This window comes from Hypanus sabinus, chromosome 9 (genome assembly GCF_030144855.1).
Source record: "Hypanus sabinus isolate sHypSab1 chromosome 9, sHypSab1.hap1, whole genome shotgun sequence".
Lineage (NCBI taxonomy): Eukaryota > Metazoa > Chordata > Chondrichthyes > Myliobatiformes > Dasyatidae > Hypanus > Hypanus sabinus.
In genome coordinates, this window is record NC_082714.1 from 38,439,925 (window position 1) to 38,467,450 (window position 27,526).

General features: G+C 38.0%; 1 protein-coding gene across 2 annotated transcripts in view; it reads right to left on the reverse strand.

The window, feature by feature from the left end:
• Positions 1-27,526, reverse strand: part of radil (Ras association and DIL domains) — a 110,078-nt gene that overhangs the window by 39,936 nt on the left and 42,616 nt on the right. For both annotated transcript variants that reach the window (XM_059979495.1, XM_059979494.1), the window contains 3 exons: positions 24,625-25,311; positions 23,001-23,038; positions 20,461-20,618 (listed from right to left, as the gene is read on the reverse strand). In XM_059979495.1, the coding sequence (XP_059835478.1) occupies positions 20,461-20,618; positions 23,001-23,038; positions 24,625-25,311 (883 nt within the window). The remainder of the gene's footprint in view (positions 1-20,460; positions 20,619-23,000; positions 23,039-24,624; positions 25,312-27,526) is intronic.

A 27,526-nucleotide genomic window follows, 5' to 3' on the forward strand; every position in this document is an offset into this window, starting at 1 on the left:
CTATTGCTCATTCCTACTTCACAAGAGAAAATGGTGGTGAGTTGATTGTTTGAAACCGTGCAGGATTTCAGGTGAAGGTAATTCCAAACTAGATGAGAAAAACATCCCAGACAATTTCACAGCATTGAATAACATACAGTGCCTATAAAAAGTATTCATTCACCCCCCCCCCCCTTGGAAGTTTTCATGTTTTATTGTTTTACAACATTGTATCACAGCGGATTTAATTTGGCTTTTTTTTTACACTGATCAACAGAGAAAAAAAGACTCATCAGTGTGAAAACAGATCTTTACAAAGTGAGATAAATTAATTACAAATAAATAACAAAATTATTGATTGCATAAGTATTTATCCCATTTTATATGAAACACCGAATCATTACTGTTGCAACCAATTAATTTTAGAAGTCATGTAATTAGTTAAATGGAGATCATCTCAGTGTATTCAGTGTGTTTTAATTGATTGTGGAAAAAAAACAACTGTATTTGGAAGGCCCATCTGCTGGTGAGTAGTATCCTGACAAAAACGACAACATGAAAAGAAACGAATTCTCAAGCAGCTCCGCAAAAAGGTTATTGAAAAGCACAAAAGGTACAAAATTTCCAAGTCACTGAATATCCTTTGGAGTACAGTGAAGGCAATCATCAACAAATGGAAATAATATGGCACAGCTGTAAATCTGCCTAGAGCTGGCATTCCTCAAAAACTGAGTGACTATGCAAGAAGGGTCCTAGTGAAGGAGGCCACCAAGAGACCCACGACAGCTGTGGAAGAGATACAAGATTCAGTGGCTGAGATGTGGGAGGCTACGCATAGGACAACTGCTTCATGGGAGAGTGGCAAAGAGAAAATCACTGTTGAAAAAGAAACTTCACATGAAATCTCAGCTAGAGTTTGCTAGAAGGCATGTGGGACTGTGGTGAACTGTATATACCTGTCTGGACACGCCCCCTCGCTGACTGCTCCTGTGGCTCCTCCCACAGACCCCAGTATAAAGGCGATTGGGGCCCGAGTCCTGCCTCTCAGTCTTCAGGATGTAGCATGGTGGTCAATTGCTGCTTGTTCTTTCTTCCAGTCAACAAAAGCCAATATCTCGCCTCACGTCTCGGAGAGTTATTGATGGTGCATCAGGGACACATTGAAGTTAGCTGGAAAAAGGTTCTCTGGTCTGATGAACCCAAAATTGAGCTGTTTGGCCATCAAACTAAATGCCATGTTTGGCATAAGCCAAACACTGCACATCATCAAAAACATACCATACCTACGATGAAGCATGGTAGTGGCTGCATCATTGCAGCAGGGTCTGGGAGGCTTGTGAAAATAGAGAGTAAAAAGAATGCAGCAAAATACAGGGAAATTCTGGAGGAAAACCGGATGCAGTCTGAAAGAGAACTGCGACTTGGGAGAAGATTTGTTTTTCAGCAAGACAATGACCACAAGCATAAAGCCAAAGCTATGCAGGAATGGCTTTAAAACAATGAAGTTAATGTCCTGTAGTGACCAAGTCAGAGTCCAAACCTCAATCCAATTGAGAATTTGTGGCTGTCCATCTCAATCCAATTGAGAATTTGTGCCCTTAAAAAGGGCTGTTCATTCATAGTCCCTGTGCATTCTGTCAGAGCTTGAGTAGTTTTGTAAAAAAAGAATAGGGGAAAAATTGCAATGTCCAGATGTACAAAGCTGATAGAGACCTATCCACATAGAAACAAGGCTGTAATTGCTACTAATGGTGCATCTACTAAATACTTGAAGGGGCTGGGTAATTATGCAATTAATTAGTTTGTGTTTAATAACTGTAATAAATTTAGATCAATTTGTAGACATTTGTTTTCACTTTGACACAAGAGTCTTTTCTGTTGATCAATGTCAAAAAAGCCAAATTAAATTCACTGTGATTCAATGTTGTAAAACAATAAAACATGAAAACTTCCAAGGAGGGGTGAATTGCTTTTATAGGCACTGTATCTCCAGATCAGAGGAACAGGTAATGTTTCCATGGACCTGGAACCCTGTTCTTCTTGGTAGTTCAGTTCATTGGTTTGGTAGGTATCGGGACTGCCTATGTGAGACACGCTAATACATTACATAGATAATACACACAACCACAGTGGTGGAAATGTTGGTTTGAGGTAGGGTACGAGTGAAAATGTTATTATGCCATAGCTTCTTAAGTGTCCTTGAAGCTATACTCATACAGGAAAGTGGAAAGTACAACTTGCAAGTGATTTTCCATATCCAGGCTTGATACTAGGTCAATGCCAGCTGGTCCATCCATCAGAGAAGTCGATGGTTGCTTCTCTGACTGGAGGCCTGGGACTAGTGGAGTGCCACTGGGATTAGTGCTAGGTCTGTTGTTGTTTATCATCTATATCAATGATCTGGATGATAATTTGGTTAACTGGATCCACAAATTTGTGGATGATACCAAGGTAGGTGAAATAGTGGACAGCCAAGAAGGCTTTCATGTCTTGCAGTAGGATTCTGGATCAGCTGGAAAAACAGGAGATGGAATTTAATGTAGACAAGTGTGACATTTCACCTTAGGGTAGGTGTTACATAGTGAAAGATAGAATTCTGAGAACAGTAAAACAAAGGGATCTGGGAATACAGGTATATAATTGGTGCCACGCACAGATAGAGTCATAAAGAAAGCTTTTGGCCTTCATAAATCAAAATATTATCTACAGTAGATAGGATGTTATGTTGAAGTTGTATAAGACATTGGTGAGGCCTAATATAGAGTATTGCATACAGTTTTGGTCACCTTCCTACGGGAAAGATGTAAGTAAGTTTGTAAGAGTACAGAGAAAATTTACAAACATGTTGCTGGGTCTGGAGGACCTGAGTTATAAAGAAAGGTTGAACAGGTTATGACTTTATTCGTTGGAACATAGAAGATTGTGAGGGATTTGATTGAGGTATACAAAATTATAAGGGGTATGGATAGGGCAAAAGCAAGCAGGCTTTTTTCTACTGAGGACTGCAGCTATGGGTCATGGGTTAAGGGTGAAAGGTGAAAAGTTTAGGGGAATGAGGGGAAACTTCTTCACTTCACTGAAAGTATGGAACGAGCCGCCAGCACAAGTGGTGCATGCTAGCACAATTTCAACATTTAAGATAAGGGGGTACAGTAGCGACATGGAAGGCTATGGTCCCGGTGCAGTTCGATGGGAGTAGGCAGATTATATGGTTCAACATGGACTAGATGGGCAGAAGAGCCTGCTGCGGCGTAGTTTTGTATGACTCTATGACTCACATTATTCAATAGAAATTATGTTGAATGTAAAACTGAGCTTATACACTTATCTGCCACAGATTAAAATATTTGAAGTATCAAGCACGAGCTAATGCCAAAATAAATCATTACATTTCCACCTGCCAATTTTTCAAATACAAACCCCTAGTTTCTATTTTCTATTAAAAATATAAATGACTTTTTATCTGTAAATCACTGTGTGTTTGTTAACTGTGCACCTTCCTCAGTCATCTCTATTCACTGATTTGTTTTTAAATCTCTCTTACTCTTCCTGCTCTGACTAGAAAGCTGTACTTTGTTTGTTCATCATATTTTCTCAATGAAATTAAGGTTGGTTAAACTAAATAGATCAGTAAGGCATGCTGAATCCATTTAGTCACGTGGCCTGTACATCAAATTAATTTTGCTTACTCATTAGCTACAAATCCCTTCTTTTAGCCATTTTGCTTAATATAGCTTTCATGTTTATAGTCCCTCTAATTAACTGGTTTTCAATGAGCCAAATCTGTTCGGATGGCAGTTCTAAAGACAAATGTTGTATTTCAGGCACAGGCATAGCTTACAGAGGTGTTAGCTCATAATACAAGTACCCCAAGTTCATTCCTGATCTCCATTACTGTGCATGAAGTTTGCATGTTTTTTTTTGTTACTGCAGGGTTTCCTCCAGTTGTTAAAATTTCTTTCTCATCCCAAAGATGAGCATTTTGGCAGGTTAATTGGGAACTCTAAGTTGTTCCTAGTGTGTAGTTGAATGGTGGAATCTGGTGGAACTGTTCGGTATATGAGTAGAACTATGATTAATGTGAGTGAGTGGTCAAGTAGACACTTGTTGAGCCAAAAGGTTTGCTTCCATCTATATGACTCCATGGCATTCCCCTCTATACAAGAGATGTGCTGAACAACAGAAACAAAAGTCCAACAGCCAAATCTTATCTTAGGGGATATTGTTGTCTTCTCACTCCTGAGGTCTTGCTACAACTCCCCCTGATTCTCCTTCCATCCTCCTAGTTTAGGGATAATGTAGACAGTTAACCATCTTGGGATTTTTTGGATGTGAGAAGAAACTGGGACAGCTGGGGAAAACGTGGATGGTCACGGGGAGAATGTGGAAATTTCACACAGATGGCACTCAAGGGCAATATTGAGACCAGGTCTCTGGAACTGTGAGAGAGTAATCCATCAACATGGCACCCTTTCTTGCTTATCACCTTCAACCCTTCAAGAACAGAGATCTGGTGATGATTATTAATGGTTTAACTTAAAATTGGACAGGCAGCTTGTGAACCACACATAGGAACAATTTTGCAAGATTAATGAGTGCTCTCTGGCCATATACTGTATAAATATTTTAAGCTGCACTGAAGCTGTTCACATGTACATTTTCCCTCCATTTTGGAAACAAAACAAAAAAAGACTGCCGTTATCTAGAAACACTCCCACTGTTTCATTATTTATGATTTCCCTAGTGAAACGTGCATGTAGACTACAGCCAATAACCATGATCTCTTTTGTAATGCACTGAAATAGGCTGTTTGATAAATAGTTCATGGTTGATAAAAATCTGTCATTAGTTTTAACTATAGAATAAAGGTTCCTTAAAAGATGCAACTTCAGCACATTTCAAGAACAATCTCAGTTAAAGTCTGTCCATAATTTAGTTTAAAAGCAAAATTACCAGGATAATAAAATTAAAACAAATGTTGGAAATACTGGCATCTTCAGTGGGGACAGATTTAATATTTTATGTTAATGACCTTCTATAGGAACTAGGAAAAGTTAAAAATAAACATAAGATGCAGTGAAAGTGGGAGGGCTTAGAATATAGAAAACAAAAGAGGGGCTCTGATTGGGAGGAGGGCAGAAGAGAGAGAAAGATGTAATGGTTCTGCCTGAGGAAAGTAGTAGTATAGGCTAAAGAAAGACAAAAGATACATTTGGAGGAAATACAAATAGAAGACACAGAATCTGAAATATCAGACTAAAAGAGATCCCTCCTTGTCTCTACAAGGATCTAGCCACTAGATAGGTCAAAGTTCAAAATAAACTTGCTATCAAAGTATATATGTCACCACGTACAACCCTGAGATTCATTTTCTTGTGGGCATACTCAATAAATCCATGGTAGAATAATAACCCATGTACAAAGGTGATGTACATGTGAACATTTCAGTTACAGCGTGGCAATGCACCCATAAAACTTAGATAGAACAATGACTCCAAAGAGGACTCCTTCCATTGTACTCTTCTGTGTCTGCAAATATTCTATCCACTTCACATGACCCCTCCACATGCAACCACAGTAAATTCAACACGCACTTTAATCTCCACCCAAACCTGTCATCCAGGGATACAGATATTCCTTAAAGGTGAGGCAGTAATTTACTTGCTTCTCTTTCAACGGAGTATAGCATATTCACAATATAATCTCCTCTATCTTGCACCTTCATTTAGGGTATCCAGTTTCCACATCCTCTAACATGGCACATTGTTGCATGGTTCTGGACTGGACAAGGAATTCAATAGTTTCACATAATCAGCCATTTCAGCCTTGCAGTGTTCACTTGCCTGTACCATCTTTTTTCATTCAGCATTAGCACCACTTCTGTTCCTCAGCCTCCATTATCACAAACATTACACTTTAACCTCTCTACCCCTTCCCTTTGTTGTTTCAATTGAATATATAGACCAGGAGCATGAGAAGGCAACCTGGTTCCTCAACTTTGCCCCAATATTCAATAAAATCAAGGCCATCTGACCATAGGCTCAATGTCACATTCCTGTCTATCCCCCATAATCTTTTAAACCTTGTTTATGAAGAATCTAACAATGCATTACAGAACATCGAGACTCTGCTGCCACTACCCTTTCAGGAAGAGAACTCTAAAACAAAAGTTCACAACATTCTGAGAAAACAAATTTCACTTTGTCTACAAGCCTGTGAGAGAACTGATTTTGCTTAATCTTGGTCTTAAATGATTGACTTTTTGCTTTAAACAATCCCCCCCCTAGTTGTAGCTTCTCTCTTGAGGTGCTAGCATCCTCTCCACATCTATCCTGTTAATAGTCTTCAGGATCTTAGATATTACAGCACAGTGGTGCTAGAAAGTTTGTGAACTCTGTAGGATTTTTTCTACTTCTAAAGAAGTATGACTTAAAAGGTGATCAGATCTTCACAAAAACCCTAAAACTTGTTAAAGAGAACCCAATTAAATAAATAACACAAGAAGCATTATAGTTATTACTTATTTATTGAGAAAAACTGATCCAATATTATATTTATTTGTTGGAAAAAGTATGTGAACCTCTGGGGTAATGTCTTTTAGAAAAGCTATTCGGAGTTCCAATCAATGAGTTGAGATTGGAGCTGTGGGTTGGAGAGGTGCCCTGCCCTATATAAAAAATGACACACAGGGTAAGGTTACTGACAGAGCCTGCTCTTCTCAGGAAGATTATGTGCACCATGCCTCAATCAAAACAACTTTCAGAGAACCTTAGAATAATTGTAGAGTTGCACAAATCTGGAAAAGCCACAAAAACATTTCTAAGGACCTGAGTGTTCATCAGTCCACAGTAAGAGAAATAGTCTACAAATGGAGGAAACTCAGTCCTGTTGCTACTCTCCCTAGGAGTGGACAAAGATCGCATCAAGAGCACAACGTGCAATACTGAAGGAGATTAAAAAGAACCCAAGGGTAACAGCAAAAGTCCTGCAGAAATCTCTAGAACTTGCTAAAGTCTCCATTCCTGTGTCCATTATAAGAAAATCACTGAACAAGAGGAAACCACTGCTCCCCAAAAAAAACATTGCTGAACATCTCAAGTTTGCAAAAGATCACCATTCTACAACACTTCTGGGACAATGTTCTGTGGATAGATGAGGCAAAAGTTGAACTGTTTAGCAGAAATGCACATTTCTATGTCTGGTAGGAAAAGACCACTGCACACCAACACCAAAACTTCATCTCAACTGAGAAGCATGGTGAAAGGGTATCATGGCTTGGGCTGCTTTGCTGCCTTGGGACATGGACAGATTGCAATTGTTGAGGGAACAATTAGTTCAAAATTGAATCAAGATATTTTACAAGAGAATGTCAGGGTAGCAGTCCGTCGTCACCTGAGGCTTTTATAGAAGTTGGACAATGCAACAAGAAAATGATCTGAGAGAGAAGAGTAAATCAACAACAGAATGGTTGAAAAAGAAGAAAATTCATGTTTTGGAATGGCCAAGTCAAAATCCTGACTTTCTTTCTATAGAAATGTTGTGGAAGGAGTTCATGCAAGGAAGCCCACCAACATCCCAGAATTGAAGGAGTTTTGTAAGGAGGAATAGCCTAAAATTCCTTCAAGCTGATGTGTAGAATTGATCAACAGGTATTGGAAACATTTGGTTGAAGTTATTGCTGTACAAGTTACTGAAAGCAAATGTTCACAAACTTTTTTCAACAAATACATGTAATATTGGATCTTTTTTCAATAAAATATGAACAAGTATAATGTTTCTGTGTTATTTATTTAATTGGGTGGATACTTGGGCTTAGAAGAATGATGTACAGTGGTGCTAAAAAATTCGTGAACCCTGAAGAATTTTCTCAATTTTTAATAAATATGACCTAAAATGTGATCAGATGTTCATGCAAGTCCTAAAATTAGATAAAGAGAACCCAATTAAATAGCCTGTCTAATGTTTCTCATAAATCATACTCATTTCAGACATCACATTAGTAAATCCTTTCTGAATTTACAACACACTTGCATTTTTCCTTAAATAAGGAGACCAATACCAGATGTGGTCTTACCAAAGCCATGTGGAACTGCAACCTGACCTCCCTATTTTATTTTTAATTCAGTTTCATCCACTTCTGTTACTTTCCAAATTGCCTGTTATACCTGGAATTAGTCTTAATGCCAATCATACACCTAGGCACCCAGATTCTTCTGCATTTTTGAGGTCTGCAATCTCTCATTTTTTCTTTAACTATATAGATAATTTATCCCAATTCTGATAAAAGGTTTTTGATTCAAAACATTTATTCTATTTCTCTCTTTAAAGATGCTGCCTGGACTGCTGAGAATTTACAAAATTTTCTGTCCCTATTTTATACTTTAGCTTAATTCTGTTTCCTCTTTTAATGGTAATAGTTTACTGATAATAGTCTTCATGATCTGTATAGTTATAGTTTTATTATGTTACCTGCTCATTTCTCTCTTTCTTTGTATAAAGTAATCCCCTTTATTGGTATGGCATAAACACCAATTGAACCTTATGCATTCAAATTAGAATGTTTAGGGTACAATTCTGAATGCAAAGACTTTAGATGTAGATTGACACTTCAATGCAGCAGTTCTGAGTGTGTTTCCATAAATCAAAAGTGGTCTGACCTATTGGCATAAAATGAAAGTTCAAAATACATTTATTATCTAAGTGTCTATGCAGTTACAACCCTGAGATTTATCTTCCCACAGACAACCATGAAACAAAGAAAATGCTAAAACCTGTTCAAAGAAAAAGCAAATGACCACAATACACAAAAAATCACACAAATGACAAAAAAACAAGCGAAAAACACAGAATATAAAAAAACACAAAATCAAAAGAATCCAGTCATGTTCTGTTTCAGCTCAGTTAAATCTAGTGCTACGTTGCTTGCCATCTGCAGGTTGTCATAATCAAAATAGCCCAAAGGAGCAATACAAAAAAGGACTGACCAGAAACTAGAAACACACCACAACATGAAGTACAGAATCCAATCCACAAAACGGCATGGTTTGTACCTTGCCCAAGACCCAGGACTTTAGCACAGTCCTCTGGCAGCATCGAATGAGAGGGATAAAGAGATAATTTCAATGCAGGGACCTTCCTCTGGGAGCAGCAAGCAAGAGGGGGGAGAGGAAGAGAGAGACCATCACATGCAGACACCTTTCTCCAGCAGCAGCGAGCAAGAGGCTGGTAGACTGAGCTGAACACCCACTCACTCCTCGATGATTTTGATCTTCCTTGATGCTTGAATAGGCGAGATCAGTGAGAAATAGAGTCAATCACAGGCTTGCGCTCTGTCTCCAGGCTTCATCAAAAACCTCACAGAAACCTCTTGAAAACAGTAAAGTGCCAGGTTGTTCAATAGGCTGGAGAAAACACCATTTAAGTGTACGTTAGAGGCTCCAACAGAAGCAGAACCACATTTGAAAGAAAAAGAAAATGCAAAAGAAGTTAACTAAGTTGTTTTGTGAACTGTCTGGAGAATGTTGACCTCAGTCGCATTCTTCACTAGCGCCATCTTCTTCTGGACCCATGTAATAACACAACAGCTCCCATGGACAGTTTTGTGACCCTCATCTTAGAAAAGATGTGCTGGCATTAGAGAGGATCCAAAGGAGGTTCACAAGGATGATTGCAGGAATGAAAAGGTTAGCATACGACGAACGTTTGATGGCTCTGGGTCTGTACTTGCTGGAATTCAGAAGGATTGAGGGGGTATCTCTGAAATCTTTCCAATGTTGAAAGGCCTGGACAGAGTAGATGTGGAAAGGGTGTTTCCCATGGTGGGAGTGTCTAGGACAAGTGGGCACAGCCTCAGGATAGAGGGGTGTCCTTTCATAACAGAGATGTAGTGAAATTTCTTTAGCCAAAGGGTGGTGAATTTGTGGAATCTGTTGCCACATGCAGCTGTCGGGGCCAGGTCATTGGGCATATTTAATACAGAGATTGATAGGTTCTTGATTGGACATGTCATCAAAGGTTATGGGGAGAAAACCAGAAAATGGGGTTGAGGAGGAGATAGAAAAAGGATCATTGAATGGTGGAGCAGACTTGAAGGGCCAGATGGCCTAATTCTGCTCCTACGTCTTATGGTCTTATGTAACAATTTTAAGGAAGAGAGATGCTTTGCGCCAAGACGTTGCCTTTATTTACCTTTTAGTTAGCATCATCAAGGAAAAACTTTTTTTTTTCAAATTGGATTTAAATTTGTCTGACAATAGAAATGAAGAACTGATATATATACATACATACACACAACTTTTAATGAGGTAAGATGAAACAAGAAGACAGTAAATAAGTGAATGAATATCATTATCACTAAGTATCCAATTAAATATCTAATTACCTAATGTAATATATTCCAAACGTGCTGGTTTTAGTTATGAGTTAAGTTAAGAAAGCTAATTTTCCTCCAATGTACCAGAATGTAAACCTAAAGGGAAAAAAAGCTTTTCTACAGCATTTTTAACGACCTCAGGATTTTATAGCCAATGCAGCACACTTATTGTTACATGCTTAATGGAGCATAAAGCAAATAAATTGTATATAACAAGTTTTTACATGATGTGGTAAATAATAGCTGGTTATGTCTTAGCTAGACTCAATTCCCTACAAAATATTTATTTTCATCAAAGAAAGATAGCAGCTCCAAATCTAGATTTCTGTTCTCAACATTTGGTTGGGTCATGAATCCATATCTTCTGCAAATCAGAAGCAAAAGTACTATTATGTTATTCATTAACAGCACTTCTATGTATTTGACTTACAGTTTTATGTTTACTACCCATTCTGGTTATTTTCTCCTGCCCCACCCCCCTCTCCTCAACAATCATACACTTATCTCAGACCCACATAAGAAACATTGCCTGAATCACAACATAACAAGTTAGGATGCTCATTTCCAGTTTCCTGCATAATATTTGTACCTCATTATTTTAATGCTGGAACTGTAAGATAACTATAGTACCTGTAAAACTTAGCTAACATTTTCCAATTAAGAAAAATGGAGCTTCTCCAATTGTTTTATTGAATGGTAAATATTATCTGTCAGGATTTTTACCAATGACTTGTGTCAAATGAAGGTCTATGTTATTGCCTAAGAGTTGCTTTGAAATATGAATATATGCTCAAAGCAAATACAATTATGGCTGCTGTATGAAGGGTTTGACTGAAAATGCTGGTAACTTCTCAAAATGAAAAATAATGGACATGTACCAGGAAATCTGAGTTATGGCTGAATAAATAAAAACACACCAAGTTATCATCTTGAAAGTGTATTATTATGTTCATTTGCCTCTAGCTTCAACTTGTGAAACCTATTATTAGGCTGAAAAAGGACTACACAAGTATTCAAGACATTAATAATAATCACAATTATCAGAATATTCATGAATATTACTATTTCCCTAAATGGGAAAAATATCTTCCTCTTTACCTATTTTTCTTACTTTCATAAAGCCTTACTTGTAAATATCTGCATTGTGAAGATTTAGAAGTAGAAGTTATTAATATAAAAGATCAGCTATGATCTTATTAAATGGTAAACTGAGCATGAGGGGTTGGAACTCCTGCTTATTATCTTAAGTTCTTATCAACTGAAAGAAGCATTCTTTGTTTCAATGTGATCAGCTTTAATCTTTAAATTAGAACTAAAAGGAATGAAAGCAAATAAATCGAAAACACTTCAATAACAACTGTGGATATTATATCTACACCCTTAAGTGCCACATATATGTTAAATAGTAAGATAATATCTGTTGCCAAAGTATCTCAGAGATATGAGAAAATAAAAAAGGTAAAGAATTACAATTAATTAATATAATATTTCAGTTGAGGCTGAAATACTTCTATTGCTCTAAATGTGGATATATTCATTTTCTCCCAGACTGAAAGTGGTCAAATTTTAATTTTGCTTCAGAAAATCAGATCACAATCCAGAGAACTGAAGTTCAGTTGTTCATAAGTCTAGATCAAATGGTTGTGGTCCAAATCCTACTCTAGAGATGAGGAGAAAAAAAAATCAAGATTAACACTCGAATGAAGGATGGAGTTCTGTACTATTAGTGGTGCTATCTTTCAGAATGGGCATTGAATTAAGATACTCTGCCCTCACAAGAGTATATAAAAACAGATGTTACACTATTTCAAAGTAGAGTATGCCTTATTCCCAATCTTGCAGCCAATACTTATCCCTCAATCAGCATTGCAAAATTATATTATCTGGCTCTTGACACAGTGCTCTTCACTCCTTTAAGGGAATTGGTGTGTGTAAATTTGTGGCTGTGTTTCCAATATTATTAAAGTGATTACATTTCAAAAGTACTTCATGAAACTTCAAGGTCATAAAAGTACAATAACATTGTGGGAATGCTGCATTCTTGTGGGGTCAGGTTAAACATGATTTTCGGTCTGGGCCCTGCACCTACCTGACATTCTAACTTGCAAGATTCTCTGGATCGGTGGAATAACATTCAACAATATACACTCCTATCTTCAGCCTACATTTTGCAAACCCCAACTTGTGATCTTCACCTCCTAAATGATGAATCCATCTATTCCCCCAACATAATGGCATATTACTGAAACTCACTTAAATGCTTCACTTCCTAGCCCAAATAAAGACTCTGGTCTCATCTTCAGACTTCACCTCCCCATGATCCCTTGACACTACCCAATTTATTTTATGCCTCCAATAAAGAACATATCAAGTGAAGTCCATACATGGATTCAAAGTGTAATACAGCACACACACAAGTATTTTGGTTCAACTCACCCATGCTAGTCAAGACACCTGTGTAAGCTAATCTTATTTGTCTCTAAAGCTTTCCTACCCATGTCCCAATGCAGATGTGGTTTAAAATGTGGTAATACTGGCTGCCTCTACCACCTCCTCTATCAGTTTGTTCCATCATTCTTTTTGTAAAAAGATTGCCCCTCAGACTCCATTTGACTTTTCTCCTTTTCACTTTAAACTTGTATCTTTTGATTTTAGAATACCCTAACTGGAAAAAAGAATCAGGTTTATTATCACCGGCATGTGACGTGGAATTTGTTAACTTAGCAGCAGCAGTTCAATGCAATACATAATACAGAAGAAAAAAAACATAAAATAAAAATAATAATAATAAATAAATTACAGTACATGTATATTGAATAGATAAAAAATTGTGCAAAAACAGGAATACTGTATATTTTTTAAAAATTGAGGTAGTGTCAAGGGTTCAATGTCCATTTAGGAATCAGATGTCAGAGGGGAAGAGGCTGTTTCTGAATCACTGAGTGTGTGCCTTCAGGCTTCTGCACCTCCGACCTGATGGCAACAATGAGTAAAGGCCATGCACTGGGTGCTGGAGGTCCTTAATAATGGACGCTGCCTTTCTGAGACACCGCTCCCTGAAGATGTCCTGGGTACTTTGTAAGCTAATGCCCAAGATGGAGCTGATTAGATTTACAACTGCAGCTTCTTTTGGTCCTATGCAGTAGCTGCCCCCTACCCCCATACTAGACAGTGATGCAGCCCGTCAGAATGCTCTCCACAGTACATCTATAGAAGTTTTTGAGCGTGTTTGTTGACATGTGATGCACCATCAATAACTCACTCTGAGATGTAAAGGTGAGCTATCGGCTTTTATTGACTGGAAGAAGGAACAAGCAGTGGTTGACCACCATACTACATCCTGGAGACTGAGAGGCCGGACTCAGGCCTCAATCGCCTTTATACAGGGGTCTGTGGGAGGAGCCACAGAAGCAGTCAGACAGGTATACGTAGTTCACCACAACATTCCAAATCTCTTCGAACTCCTACTGAAGTATAGCCACTGTCTTGCCTTCTTTATAACTGCTTTGTAACTTTATATATGTTGGGACCAGGTTAGATCTTCAGAGATTTTGACACTCAAGAACGTGAAACTGCTCACTCTCCCCACTATGAGGATCGGTACGTGTTCCTTCATCTTACCCTTCCTGAAGTCCACAATCAGCTCTTTTGTTTTACTGACATTGAGTGTCAGGTTGTTGTTGTGGCACCATTCCACTAGTTGGCATATCTCACTCCTGTACACCATCTCGTCACTACCCGAGATTCTACCAACAATAGTTGTATGATCAGCAAATTTATATATGGTACTTGAACAATGCCTAGCCACACAGGTAGCCAAAAGTCTAACTAAACTTTCTATACTCTTCATAATTTTATAAATCTGAGTTAGGTCATCCCATAACTTCATTTGCTTCAGAGAAAACAGTTTCTTCTTATAACTCAAGTACTCCAGTCCAGGCAATGTGCTTATAAATGTTCTGCACCCTCTCTAGCTTAAACAAACCTTGGTATAATGTGGCAACATGTACTAAACAAAATACACAAAGTGTGGTCTACAAACATGCTGTAACATGGTAACTCAACTATTATACTTAAAGCTCCATCCATTGAAGGCAGGCAAGCCATACAGCTTCCTCACTACCCTATCTACCTGTGCTACCAATTTCAGGGAACTGTGTACTTTCAGTCCTAGGCCCCTTTGTTTTACAGCACACTCCCAGGGCCCAGCCATTGATTGTGTATGCCTAGCCCTAACTTCCCAAAATGCATCACATGGAATTAAATTCCAACCATCATTCCTTTGTCCACTTTCTCAGTTGATCAATATTCTATAATAACCTTTCATAGCCTTCTTCACAGTTCACTATACTGTATCACCAATATTACCGTCATCTGCAAACTTATTAATCACATTTAACTGGTGGCGGGTGGTATAGCAACTGCCCTTGAAAGCCCTTCTCAAATTCATCAAATATTGGGCATACTGATTAACAGGATTGTTAAGAGGAAGATACAAACCTGGAAACTGGTTTTGTTCATTTAAAAAATAATTCAGTTTTACTCAACAAGAATGTAGAATTGATAGAGTTTGGTTTCTTTTCATTTATTTGTGAGACACTTTGTGAAAATATGTATAATTCATATTTATGTTTTCTTGTAATGCTCTGTGTCTGTGATGCTGCTGCAAATAAGATTTTCATTGCACCTGTGCAGATATGTACTTGTGCATGTGACAAAAAGCTCGACTTGTAGAAAATCAAAAAGGTTAAAAGAACCTGCTGCAAACGGCCAACCTGGTAATTCCTGTGAACCCCCTTATGCATCACTTCATCTTTCTTCTGTTCTATTTCAAATGCAGTGGCTCTCATTGTAGATATTTTTTATAAAACTTTGGATACAAGGATCTTTTTTTTACAAGAACATACCCTGAGCTTTACAAGAAACAAAAATATTTTTCCAGTAAAATAATCTCATAGGAAAAAAGTGTTTCTTTTTTTTTTGTAGTTTATCTTGGCAAATAAACTGTTTCTAGAAATAACAGGCTAGAAACTTCAGATGGGAAACTAAACTGATTACCCTCTTCAGATAAAACCTTTAGAATGTCTAAAATTAAATGTACATCAATCAATAGATATAGAAAACAGATTAAATTGATCATCTAAATTGCAGCTGTGTGAAGAAAGTAAAAATTTTCTGCTGTTTATTTGAGTGAGATTCTGCTTGAATGAGAACAGATTAGCAGTTCATGGCAGTATTTTAAAAAGAAGTTAGCCTCTAGTTCTGATTCTCCAACTCGGGGTGGAATAAAACTGAATTCATTCATCTTATCTATGCCCCTTACAATTTTATGCACCTCATTAAGATCACCTCTCAGTCTCCTATGCTGTAAGGAATAAAGTCCTAACTTGTCCAGCCACTCCCTATAACTTTGTCCTTCAGGTCAGAAACATCCTTAGAAATCTTTTCTGCACTCTTTCCAGTTTAATAATATCTTATCAAGGGCCATATGAAGTTCATATGAAGTCTACTATCCTGCCCTCAACAACTTTCAAAGTTCAAAGATATGGCGTGGAATTGGCCCAGTAATACCCAGTTTTTACCCTGGCCTAATCACAGGACAATTTTCAATGACCTGTTAACTGGTACATCTTTGGACTGTGGGAAGAACCTGGAGCACTGAGAGAAAATTCAAGCATTCCATGGGTGGACATATAAACTCCTCACAGAGGACACTGTGATTGACCTCCAAACTTTGACACCCCAAGCTGTAATAGCATTGCACTAACCATTACGCCACTGTGGAACCCAATCTTTATGGTATTCTATCAGGTCATCCCTCACCTTACGCCTCAGAGAACAATTCAAAATTGTCTAATCTCTCCTTTTAGCAAATAATTTCCAATTCAGGAAACATTCTGCTGAACCTCTTCTGCATCCTCTCCAAAGCCTCCACATCATTCCTCTGATATAGCAACCAGAAATGCACACAATTCTCCAAATGCAGCCCAACCATTGTTGTATACAGCTGCAATATGACTTCCATACTTTAATACTCAATGTTCTAACACATGCCTTATGTTTTCTGGACCACTGCCCTATTGGTTGTGTTAAACATAGAAAACCTACAGCACAATACGGGCCCTTCGGCCCACAAAGTTGTGTAGAACATGGCCCTATCTCAGAAATTACTTGGCTTACCTATAGCCCTCTATTTTACTAAGCTCCATGTACCTATCTAAAGTCCTCTTAAAAGACCCTATCGTATCTGCCTCCACTACCGTTGCTGGCAGTCCATTCCACGCACTCATCACCCTCTGAGTAAAAACCTTACCCCTGACATCTCCTCTGTACCTACTCCCCAGCACCTTAAACCTGTGTCCTCTTGTGGCAACCATTTCAGCCCTGGGAAAAAGCCTCTGACTATCCACACGATCAATGCCTCTCATCATCTTATACACCTCTATCAGGTCACCTCTCATCCTCCTTCTCTCCAAGGAGAAAAGGCCAAGTTCACTCATCCTACTCTCATAAGGCTCACTCCCCAATCCAGGCAACATCCTTGTAGGTCTCCTCTGCACCCTTTCTATGGCTTCCACATCCTTCCTTTAGTGAGGCGACGAGAACTGAGCACAGTACTCTAAGTGGGGTCTGACCAGGTCCTACATAGCTGCAACATTACCTCTTGGCTCCTAAATTCAATTCCACGATTGATGAAGGCCAATATACCATACGCCTTCTACAGAGACAATCTGTGCAGATGCTTTGAGCGTTCTGTGGACTCAGACATCAAGATCCCTCTGATCCTCCACACTGCCAAGAGTCTTACCATTAACACTATATTCTGCCATCATATTTGACCTACCAAAATGAACCACTTCACACTTACCTCGGTTGAACTCCATTTGCCACTTCTCAGCCCATTTTTGCATCCTATCAATGTCCTGCTGTAACCTCTGACAGCCCTCCACACTATCCACAACACCTTCAACCTTTGTGTCATCAGCAGACTTACTAACCCATCCCTCTACTTCCTCATCCAGGTAATTTATAAAAATCACAAGGAGTAAGGGTCCCAGAACAGATCTCTGAAGCAACCCACTGGTGACTGACCTCCATGCAGGACATGACCTGTCTTCAACCACACTTTGCCTTCTGTGGGAAAGCCAGTTCTGGATCCACAAAGCAATATCCCCTTGGATCCCATGACTGCTTACTTTCTCAATAAGCCTTGCATGGGGTACCTTATCAAATGCCTTGCTGAAATCCATATACACTACATCTACTGCTCTTCCTTCATCAATGTATTTAGTCACATCCTCATAAAATTCAATCAGGCTCGTAAGGTACAACCTGCCCTTGACAAAGCCATGCTGACTACTCCTAATCATATTATACCTCTCCAAATGTTCATAAATCCTGCCTCTAGGTTTCTTCTCCTTCAACTTACCAACCACTGAGCTAAGACTCACTGGTTTATAATTTCCTGGGCTATCTCTACTCCCTTTCTTGAATAAAGGAACAACGTCTGCAACCTTCCAATCCTCTAGAACCTCTCCCGTCTCCATTGATGATGCAAAGATCATTGCCAGAGGCTCAGCAATCTACTACAGTTACTACTGTACTTTCAGGAGGCTATGGACTTGCAACCCGAAATCCTTCTGTACCTCAATAATCTGAAAAGTCCTGCCATTTATTGTATGTTTTCCTCTTGCTTTTGACTCCAGATTTGTCTGTATTAAGCCCTATCAGCCATTTCTCTGCCCAAATTTCCAAGCACTCTATATTCTGCTATATCCCTGACAACCTTCTTTAATATTCACAAATTTTGGTCATCTGCTTGCTTACTAATCAGACCAGCTAGATTTTCATCGAAAGCGTTTAATATATATTATAGAAAGCAAAGTCACCAAGCTCTGTTGAGAGAAACACTCTATTGTGACCAAGCAATTGTGTATCCTATTTACCAACCTTCCCTGGATCCTATGTGACTTAATCTTCTGGACCAGTCTACTATGAAGGAAGACTGCTAATTGAAACTACATTAACTAAAGATATAACTATATTTTTAAAACTATTATTTTAGTTACTTACAATAATGGGTCTAATTTGTTTTTGGTCCCTTGTTTGTTCCTTGTTATTCTAAATGTTCCCTTACAAGCACTTATCCCATTCCCTTTAGAAAGATATTGCTGAATCTGCTCCAACCATCCAAGGTAAACAGCATCGAGCTTAGAGTGATATACTATGCAAACAGGGTTTTTGGTCCACCTAGTCCACACTAACCATCAAATATAGATTTATATTCTTCCTGCGCAAACCTGCTTTTATTCTCTTCATCTTATCACTCTCCCCGGAAATTATCACTCACCTACATACTAAAGCCAATTTACAGTAGACTGTTAATCTAACAACCTGCATGTTTTTGTTATATAAGAAAGAAGAGTACCCAGAGGAAATTTATATAGTCACAGGAAGAACATACACACTCAGCAGAGGTTAGAATTCACCTGGTTTGCTGGAGATAAGACAACAGCTGCACTAGCTGCGTCATTGTGCCACACTAAAAGTCATGGCAGATTACTCTCAAACAACACTCAACAATAACCAGGGAAAATTGGTAATAAAGTTTTAAATTTAGTTGAAGCTTAGTCCTGCCGAAGGGTCTCAGCTTGAAACATTGACTGTATTGTTTTCCATAGATGCTGACTGGCCTGCTGAGTTCCTCCAACATTTTGTGTGTGATAAACTTGGTGGTTCATTTGAGATATAATTATTTCTTTTGCATTCATTTGCTGCTCTTCAATGTTGCTTAATAGTGTGATCATCAGTGGCAGAAATGTACACATGGCAAGTTCTTGCTAATCTACTATATTTAAAAGAGCTTTGTTTAAAACCTGTCACAAATAATTTCATCACTTAAATATGTGCCACATGTTCATAAGCTTAAGTCTTAGCTAGAAATGTCTTGCTAAGATTATCCAATGCTAGCGTAAATTACCTGTGGATGGTAGGATTTGCTGAATCAAATGTGGGAGAGCTTTCAAGATTAATTGGTCGATATTTCTTGTCTGTCCAGCACCATGCTTGGTTATGTTCTTTAACAAAGCTTTTGGCATCTTTCTTAATGTCTTCATTTTGTGTTCAGTATCTTTTGTCTCTGACTACAACTTGGAATATTTAGCTATATTAAACCTTATAATTAAACCAATTTCTTAAGAGATTACACCCATAAAATGTATAGAGACTGGATGAAACTGAAGGGTGAATCCTGTTCATTATTGTTCTTATGTTCTTAAGAATTCATTTAAAAAAGGTCTGTCATTAAGTATTGAACAGTCACTCCACAAATCACTGCTTCCAATTGCTGAAAAAACTATCAGATTTCAGTCAGTATTTTACCCAGTAGTTATCTTTCTGCAAAAATACAGAAAAAACAACTTCTTGTTTAGGAACCACACACACAAAGCCAGTTGGAAATAGACATATATAGGCAGAATCTTGACTTCTGGTTTTACCTTGTGTTTGTCCATTTTAAACTAAACATACATTAAGACCAATGCTGTCAGCCAACAGCTCAAAAATGTTCATCCTTTTAATATATTTTTAATTTAGGGGTACAGCACAGTAATAAGCCCTTCCGTGTGACCAATTGACCTACTAACCCATATGTGATGGGAATGTGGGAGGAAACTGGAGCACCTGGAAAAACGTGCAAACTCCTTATGGAAATTGAATTTATGGAAATTGAATTTGGATCACTGGCGCTGTAATAGCATATTATAGCTTATAATTATGTAATAGCTTATCATTATGCTACCGTGCTACCCAACAGTAAAACAATGTACTTTATACTATGCCGATGAAAATCTCATGCCATTTATTCTCACAAGACAAAGTTCACCATTTATTAACATATTATTTGATTGTAACATACTGCAATCCTCCTTCTGCTCCAGCATTTACTCTTACAAATTATTAATCAATTAACAACATAACATACTGGATATTGCTGATTTGCACAATGTATAAATACTCATTTCAGAATTAGGATCCTTAGCTTTCCTAATTATCTTCAAACCACTAACGATAGGTTAACTTCTCAGTGCCTGTTATTCACAGACAAGTACCTTGTGCTTTCAGGTCCTCAATGCCCTGAATGTATTTTGGAACTCTCTGCTGGATGAAGTACAGTAGCTCAATGGAGTTGGACATCCAGAAGAAAATATGTTGCAAGTCTGGAACCAGGTCTGTAATACCGATTAGAGGTTGAGATACTGGATCCTGCCTGGAGTTGAATACAAAGAGAAACAGCAGGACAAAATTCATTAATTCATTAATTCTATGTTTCCAGCATAGAAAAGACAAGCCAGGTGACAGTGAAATCCTGCAACTAATAATGAAGAGCAAATATGTAGTGTCTTTTCATCAGAACTATGAACATCCTTTCAAGAGAATTGGAGAGGCAAGAGTCAACATAATATATTTCCAGGATCTACTGTGAGTTGGTCATGTGGACCCTACAGTGGGAAATTACACCATTCTGTAGCCAGAGCCCAAATGTATCTTCTCTTTTCTACTGGGGTAATTATAGTTCTGGATATGGCAGTTGATTGTGCCCTAATTAAAAGTCATCCAACCAATTATGAACTATTTGCTATCACACACTGGCACTCCCCGTTAGTATGAACCAATGAAGCAATCAACAAGATTAAAGACTGGCGAAATCACTCTCAATGGAGTAATCCCATCCACCTCATTCTAATTCTTGTTATTATTCCTGTGGCCTTAGAAATTCTTTCTCACCTATCCATCAACTCACCATTTTGCTACCCACCTACACTAAGATGTAATTTATAATGGTGAATTAACCAACCAACCAACCAACACATTTTTGGGATGTGGGCAGAGACAGGAGTACCTAATGGAAAGCCACATTCTTACAGAGAGAACCTACAAATCCCACTCAGTCACTACCCAAAGTCAAGATCGAACCAGAGTTCCTGAAGCTCGTAGACACATCTTCTTGCTATTCTACAATCCCACACACATGAACAGCCACAGCATCATACTGGGGAACAGAACAATTTCATACCTGTACCTTTCACTTCGGATAGTATCACCACACTGATCCATCTCATGCAAACTAGAAAAGAGTTTTGAATTTCTTTTGGATTTTGAGATGGTCTTTGATATTTACAATCTCAGGGTTGTATATGGTGATGTATATGTACTTTGATAATAAATTTACCTTGAACTTTACAAACATGACTCTCTTTGGCTGTATAAACACTCAGTCTGGTGGAAGCATTTGCCCTTCTTAACTAGGGAAAAATAATGCCCTGCTAGCGAAGATGCTGTACATGTTATCTCTTGCATTGGAGACTATACATTCCATTTGGTCTGTAAATAAACAGGGCTTAAACCAAATACAAACATTTGATAAACAAACAAATGAATTCTCCTCATACAGGAGGAAGATTGAAAAATCTGGCTGAGCAGTGCCACAATAACATCCTCTCACTCAAAGTCAGCAAGACCAAGAAGCTAATTATTGACTTCAGGATGAGGAAACCAGGGGTCCATAAGCCAGTCCTCATTGGAGGAACAAAAAGTGGAGAGGATTAGTTACAACAAAATAAATATTATAAATAGTGCCAAAGAGGAATGAACCACTCAGAAATATGGTGGCAGAGGGGAAGAAGCTGTTCCTAAATATTGTTGGCAATTCACAATTAGACTTCAAAATCAAAGCATAAAGAGTTAGAAAATGTAAACATGTTTTTTCTCAACACTTAAACTAGTGAACTTGACCATTTAAAATTTGAGACAGCAGAACCCCACAGGCCTCAACCCAAAGCAACAGTAAAATTAAAGTAAAAGTGCACTTACAATACATTACTCTAAATGATGAATTGGTATTAGAATTAAATATTGAAAAATCCTATTCCACTGAAGATTAAATCTGAATATTTTTAGGAATGTTATTAGTTACTTTGAGTTACTTAATGTCCCAAGATTTCAGCACCAGATAATTAAAAATGGAACTGTATCTGAAAGCTCAACCCCATTTAGATCAGAAAATACTTGAGCCAATAATTTTTGCTACAGCCTAAAGTAAGAAATTGGCCGGCCGGTGGAGTGCTGGCATCAGCACCAGACTTTGAGGTGAGTGGTCCCGGGTTTGAATCTGGCTGGCTTCTACTCCATCCTTGCTGGGATGAGTGTCAAGCTAGCAACTTGGCCTCAAAGCAAAAACAGACAAAATGATAAAGAAACAGAAAGGTTGCCACTCGATGAGCCACAAGGACCAGAGAGGAATATTTTAATAAATGAGAAATTACATAATTACTGTCTTAAACCAGAATAATTTTTCAGTAGTGTACTGGGCCAAGAAATTTTGAGAGATTGTTCATTTGGTATTGGTGAGAACCAGAAAAACACTGGAATAATAATGGGCAAATGAGAGCAGGGTGAAGATGAGTATCAGATTCCGTCCTTTTATAAACCTAACTGTTGATTTGTATAAAATTTACCTCACTTAATGTTTTTACAAATTTTATCAAAAAAAATTAACAATGAGAAAATGCCACCTCACAAAAGATGTATACAAAGACTCAGTGTTAAAGTACTAGAATCATTGTGCAAGCCAGTGTTTTAAGGAACTTACTGTTCAGTATGTTTTTTTGCCAATTCTTTTGTCTTCCCCTGTGTAAAAAAATTATACCAATTAAATAAGATAAAGCTGATCTGATTATGTCACACGTTAAGTACTTAGTTATTTATCATCTTTAGTTGCATCGCTATCCTGTGATACTTGCTACACCTATAGCTATAGAAGGAATATCTTCCATAATAAGCATCAAAACAGCAAGCAGAATTACAGGTAGTTGACTAACCCCATTATTGGATATTATTTTAATATATATAGAAGAGTGACACAATATTGATATACCAAGTTTTTTAAACATGTGGCCCATTTCCCCTTTCATGCCATGAGACAGCAGCACTACCCACTGTATTATTGTGCCGTCAACTGTAAAAGATTCCTTAACTTTATTTCAAAAGGAACAGTGTGAAGGTCTAATACCCTTCCAGTTATTCACTCTCAGAAATAACAAAAACTTATTATGTTCATAATATCACATTTGTTGTCTGTGAGAGCTTACTGTAAGGAAAGTTTCTGCCACATTCCCCCTATAGAAGTGACCACACAGTAAAACAAGTTAATTCATTGTGATCTGCTTATAAAATACTAAGAGAACGGTAGTGAAATTTAATTGTTGGTGGGTTGATATGAGGGCAGCTTAAAATAGAGAAATGTATTAACATAGTTTAATAAATGTGACCACCCCTCTACAATTTTCTTTGTCTGGAAGGCTAAAATAAACAGTGCTGAAAACACTCAGTAAATCAGAAAACAATGGTAAATGGGGAAGCAGCATTAATAGCTCTGATCTGAGACCATTCCTCAGGTCCCTTCTTTTGCATTATGAGTGTTCTTCAAGAGAGATAATAAATAAATTCCAAACAATTCACTTGTAAAGAGCTAAGCAATTTCCAAGTTCTTGGAATCTCTTGCCATTCTTTCTTCTTTTAAGATGCTCTTTTAAATATCACTTTGTGATCAACTTTAGATCACTCATGAGACCATACAGGATAGGAATAGAATTGGGCCATTCGACCCATCGAGTCTGTTCTGCCATTGTATTAAGGCACATTTATTATCCCTCTTAACTCTATTCTCCTGCCTTCTCCTTGTAACCTTTGACACACTAATTAAAAACCTATCAATCTCTGCTTTAAATATACCCATCGACTTGGCCTCCAGAGTCATCTGTGGCAATGAATTCCATATTTTCACCATCCTCTGGCTAATGAAAATCCTCCTCATTTTTGTTTAAAACGTACGTCTTTGTATTCTGAGGCTGTGCCCTCTGGTCTAGACTCTCCCACTATAGGAAACATGCTCTCCACTTCCACTCTTTATAGGCCTTTGAAAATATGGTAGTTTTCAATGAGATTCCCCCTCATCCTTCTGAAATGCAGCACGTACAGGCTATTGTGAACCCTCTACTATGCCAGCACATCCTTTCTTTGATAAGGGACCCAAAACTGCTCACAATACTCCAAGTGTAGTCTGATCAATGTCTTGTTAATAACTCTGTATGTGATGATTCCAAATTATGATTACAGTATATAAATTCTAGTTGTGATTGAAATAATTAATCTCATACAGTATTTTATAAAAGCAAAAATATTATTACTCAGGCAATAGTTAGCTCAGTACTGACCCAAACTATCGCTTGCATCCTATTCACAATCTTCAGAAGGAGCTTCATAAAATCACCTGACTCGAAGGTTGTGGCTGAGTGCTGAACACATAGACAAAGCAGGCAAGCTGGAGTTAGCTTATGATCATCTCCACCAGGTTCAATGAGAGTCAAGATTTTATCAATCAGCACATCTTCAAAGGCCTGTTCATATTCCAGTTGTAGCTTCCTTTTATGAACAGTAGTGTTTCTGTTTGTAGATGGGATGGCATTTTTTGGCATGTTTGCTGAGTAGTTCTTAATAATGGAGCCACACATTTTGCAAATGGTGATTTTCCGGTTACTCTTATGGCTGGAGAAGCAGTGCAAATGCCTCAGCATGGAAAATGTTTGAGCTGGCAACTTTCTAGCAGCTGAAGGATCCTTGAAAAGAAAAATGTAATGTTGTCCAAATCCAATCAGATCACCATGCCTCAGTTCTGCTGGTCCTTCCACCGGTATGCAGTTCACTACTGTGAAGGCATTTGGGAATGACTCCACAATGATCTGTTCTTCATGGCAACTTTGTTTTTTTGACCGTTTAATTCTTTTGATTTTACAATGGAGAGAAAGGATGTCAGGTGATGATAAGCAGATGTTGGGCTTTACTGAAGCTGTTTCTTGACCTATTATTTGCTTCTCACACTCTAGGGGATACACCAAACAATCCTGTGAAAACAAAATCCAGAGCTCACACATTTCACATCCTCACTGAACAGTCAAAAAGACGGGTTATGGTGCGACAGACAAGTTTATCAATGGAATTGCTGTCAAATATTCTTAATGACCACAAGGGACAAAAAATTTTTCTATCTATTCAATAATCTTATTCAATAATTCTTAATAATCTTAAGGACAAAGATCGAATTGATGAGTGAAGACTTCCTTTAATATCAATATTTTATCAAGTAAATGACTTTAAGTACTGTAAATTGTGACTGTAATCACTATGCCTGTAATTATAATTCTCCACATAATTTCTCCTTTAATCCATATTTTTGGAATTAAAAAGTAGTTAATGCATCAAAATTTTGAATGAATTGTAAAGAGTTTTAATAATATAATCTTGCTGATTTTTTGTGATTACACATAGGTTAAAATCTTTGATTCAAATGGCAACTCCTCAACTTGAGTCAAAATGTTTGATGCACAAACAAATCCAGAGTGCACTCTGCTGCAGTACTGTGAAAATACCTCAAATGTCTTTCAGATGGGATATCAGAACAAAACCTCCTGTACTCTATGGCACTACTTCAAGAAAGAATGGTGTACCCAGTAGAGTTGTTGCCTCACCGTTCCAGTGACACTTGGTTCAATCCTGATCTCCAGTCTATCAGTGTGGAGTTTGCATGGTCTCATTATGACCATATGAGCTTGCTCTGAGTGACCCTGGTTTCCTTCCACATCCCAAAAGTATCAAGTTGTAAGGTTAATTATCATTGTAAATAAGACATAGGAGCAGAATCAGGCCTTTTGACCCATCTAATCTGCTCCACCATTTCATCATGGCCGATCAAAGTTTCTTCTCAGCCCCAGTCTCCACCCTTCTCCTCGTATCCCTTCATGCCCTGGCCAATCATGTATCTGTCAACCTCTGCCTTAAATAAACAGAAAGACTTGGCCTCCACAGCTGCCTGTGACAAAGAATTCCACAGATTCACCACTCTCTGGCTAAAGAAATTCCTCCTCACCTCCATTCTGAAAGGATGCTCCTATGTTGAGGCTGTGTGCTCTGGTCTTAGACTCTCCTATCATTGGAAACATCATCTCCACATCCACTCTATCAAGGCCTTTCACCATTCGATAGGTTTAATGAATTCACCCCTCACTCTTCTGAATTCCAGTGAACCCTGGCCCAGAGCCATCAAACGTTCTTCATATGATAAGCCATTCCAATCCTAGAATCATTTTCTTGAACCTCCTTTGAACCCTCTCCAGTTTCAGCACATCCTTTCTAAGATAAGTGATCCAAAACTGCTTACCATTCTCCAAGTGAGGCATCACCAGTGCTTTATAAAGTCTCAACATTACATCATCACTTTTATATTCTAGTTCTCTAGAAATGAGTGCTAACTTCACATTTGCCTTCCTCACCACAGACTCAACCTGCAAATTAACCTTTAGAGAATCCTGCACAAGGACTCCCAAGTCCCTTTGCACCTCACTTTTTGTATTTTTTCTCCATTTAGAAAATAGTCAACCCTTTCATTTCTTCTACCAACGTGCATGACCATACATTTCGCAACACTGTATTCCATCTGCCATTTCTTTGACCATTCTCATCTGTCTTAAGACTTTCTGTAGCCTCCCTACTTCCTCAAAAGTACCTGCCCCTCCACCTATCCTCATGTTGTCTGCAAACTTTGTAATAGTCATCAATTCCATCATCCAAATTATTGACATATAGCATAAAAAGAATCAGTCCCTACACAAACTCCTGTGGAATACCATGAGTCAGCAGTAGCCAATCAGAAAAGGCACCCTTTAGTCCGACCCTTTGCCTCCTGCCAATCAGCCATTGCTTTATCCATGCAAGAATCTTTCCTGTAATATCATGAGCTCATAGCTTGCTAAACAGCCTTACGTTTGGCACCCTGTCAAAGGCCTTCTGAAAATCCAAGTACACAACATCAACCAATTCTCCACATGTTTATACTGCTTATTATTTCTTCAAAGAATTCCAATTGATTTGTCAAGCAAGATTTCCCTTGAGGAAATCTTATTGACTACAGCCTATTTTTATCATTTTATCAAATGGACCCTAGTGTGTGGCTGAGTGGTGGAATCTTTGGGAAATTGCTGGAAAAAATATGGGAAAATAACATGGGATTATTGTATGATTTGTGTAAATGGGTACTTGATGATTGGCAGGGACTTGTTTTGG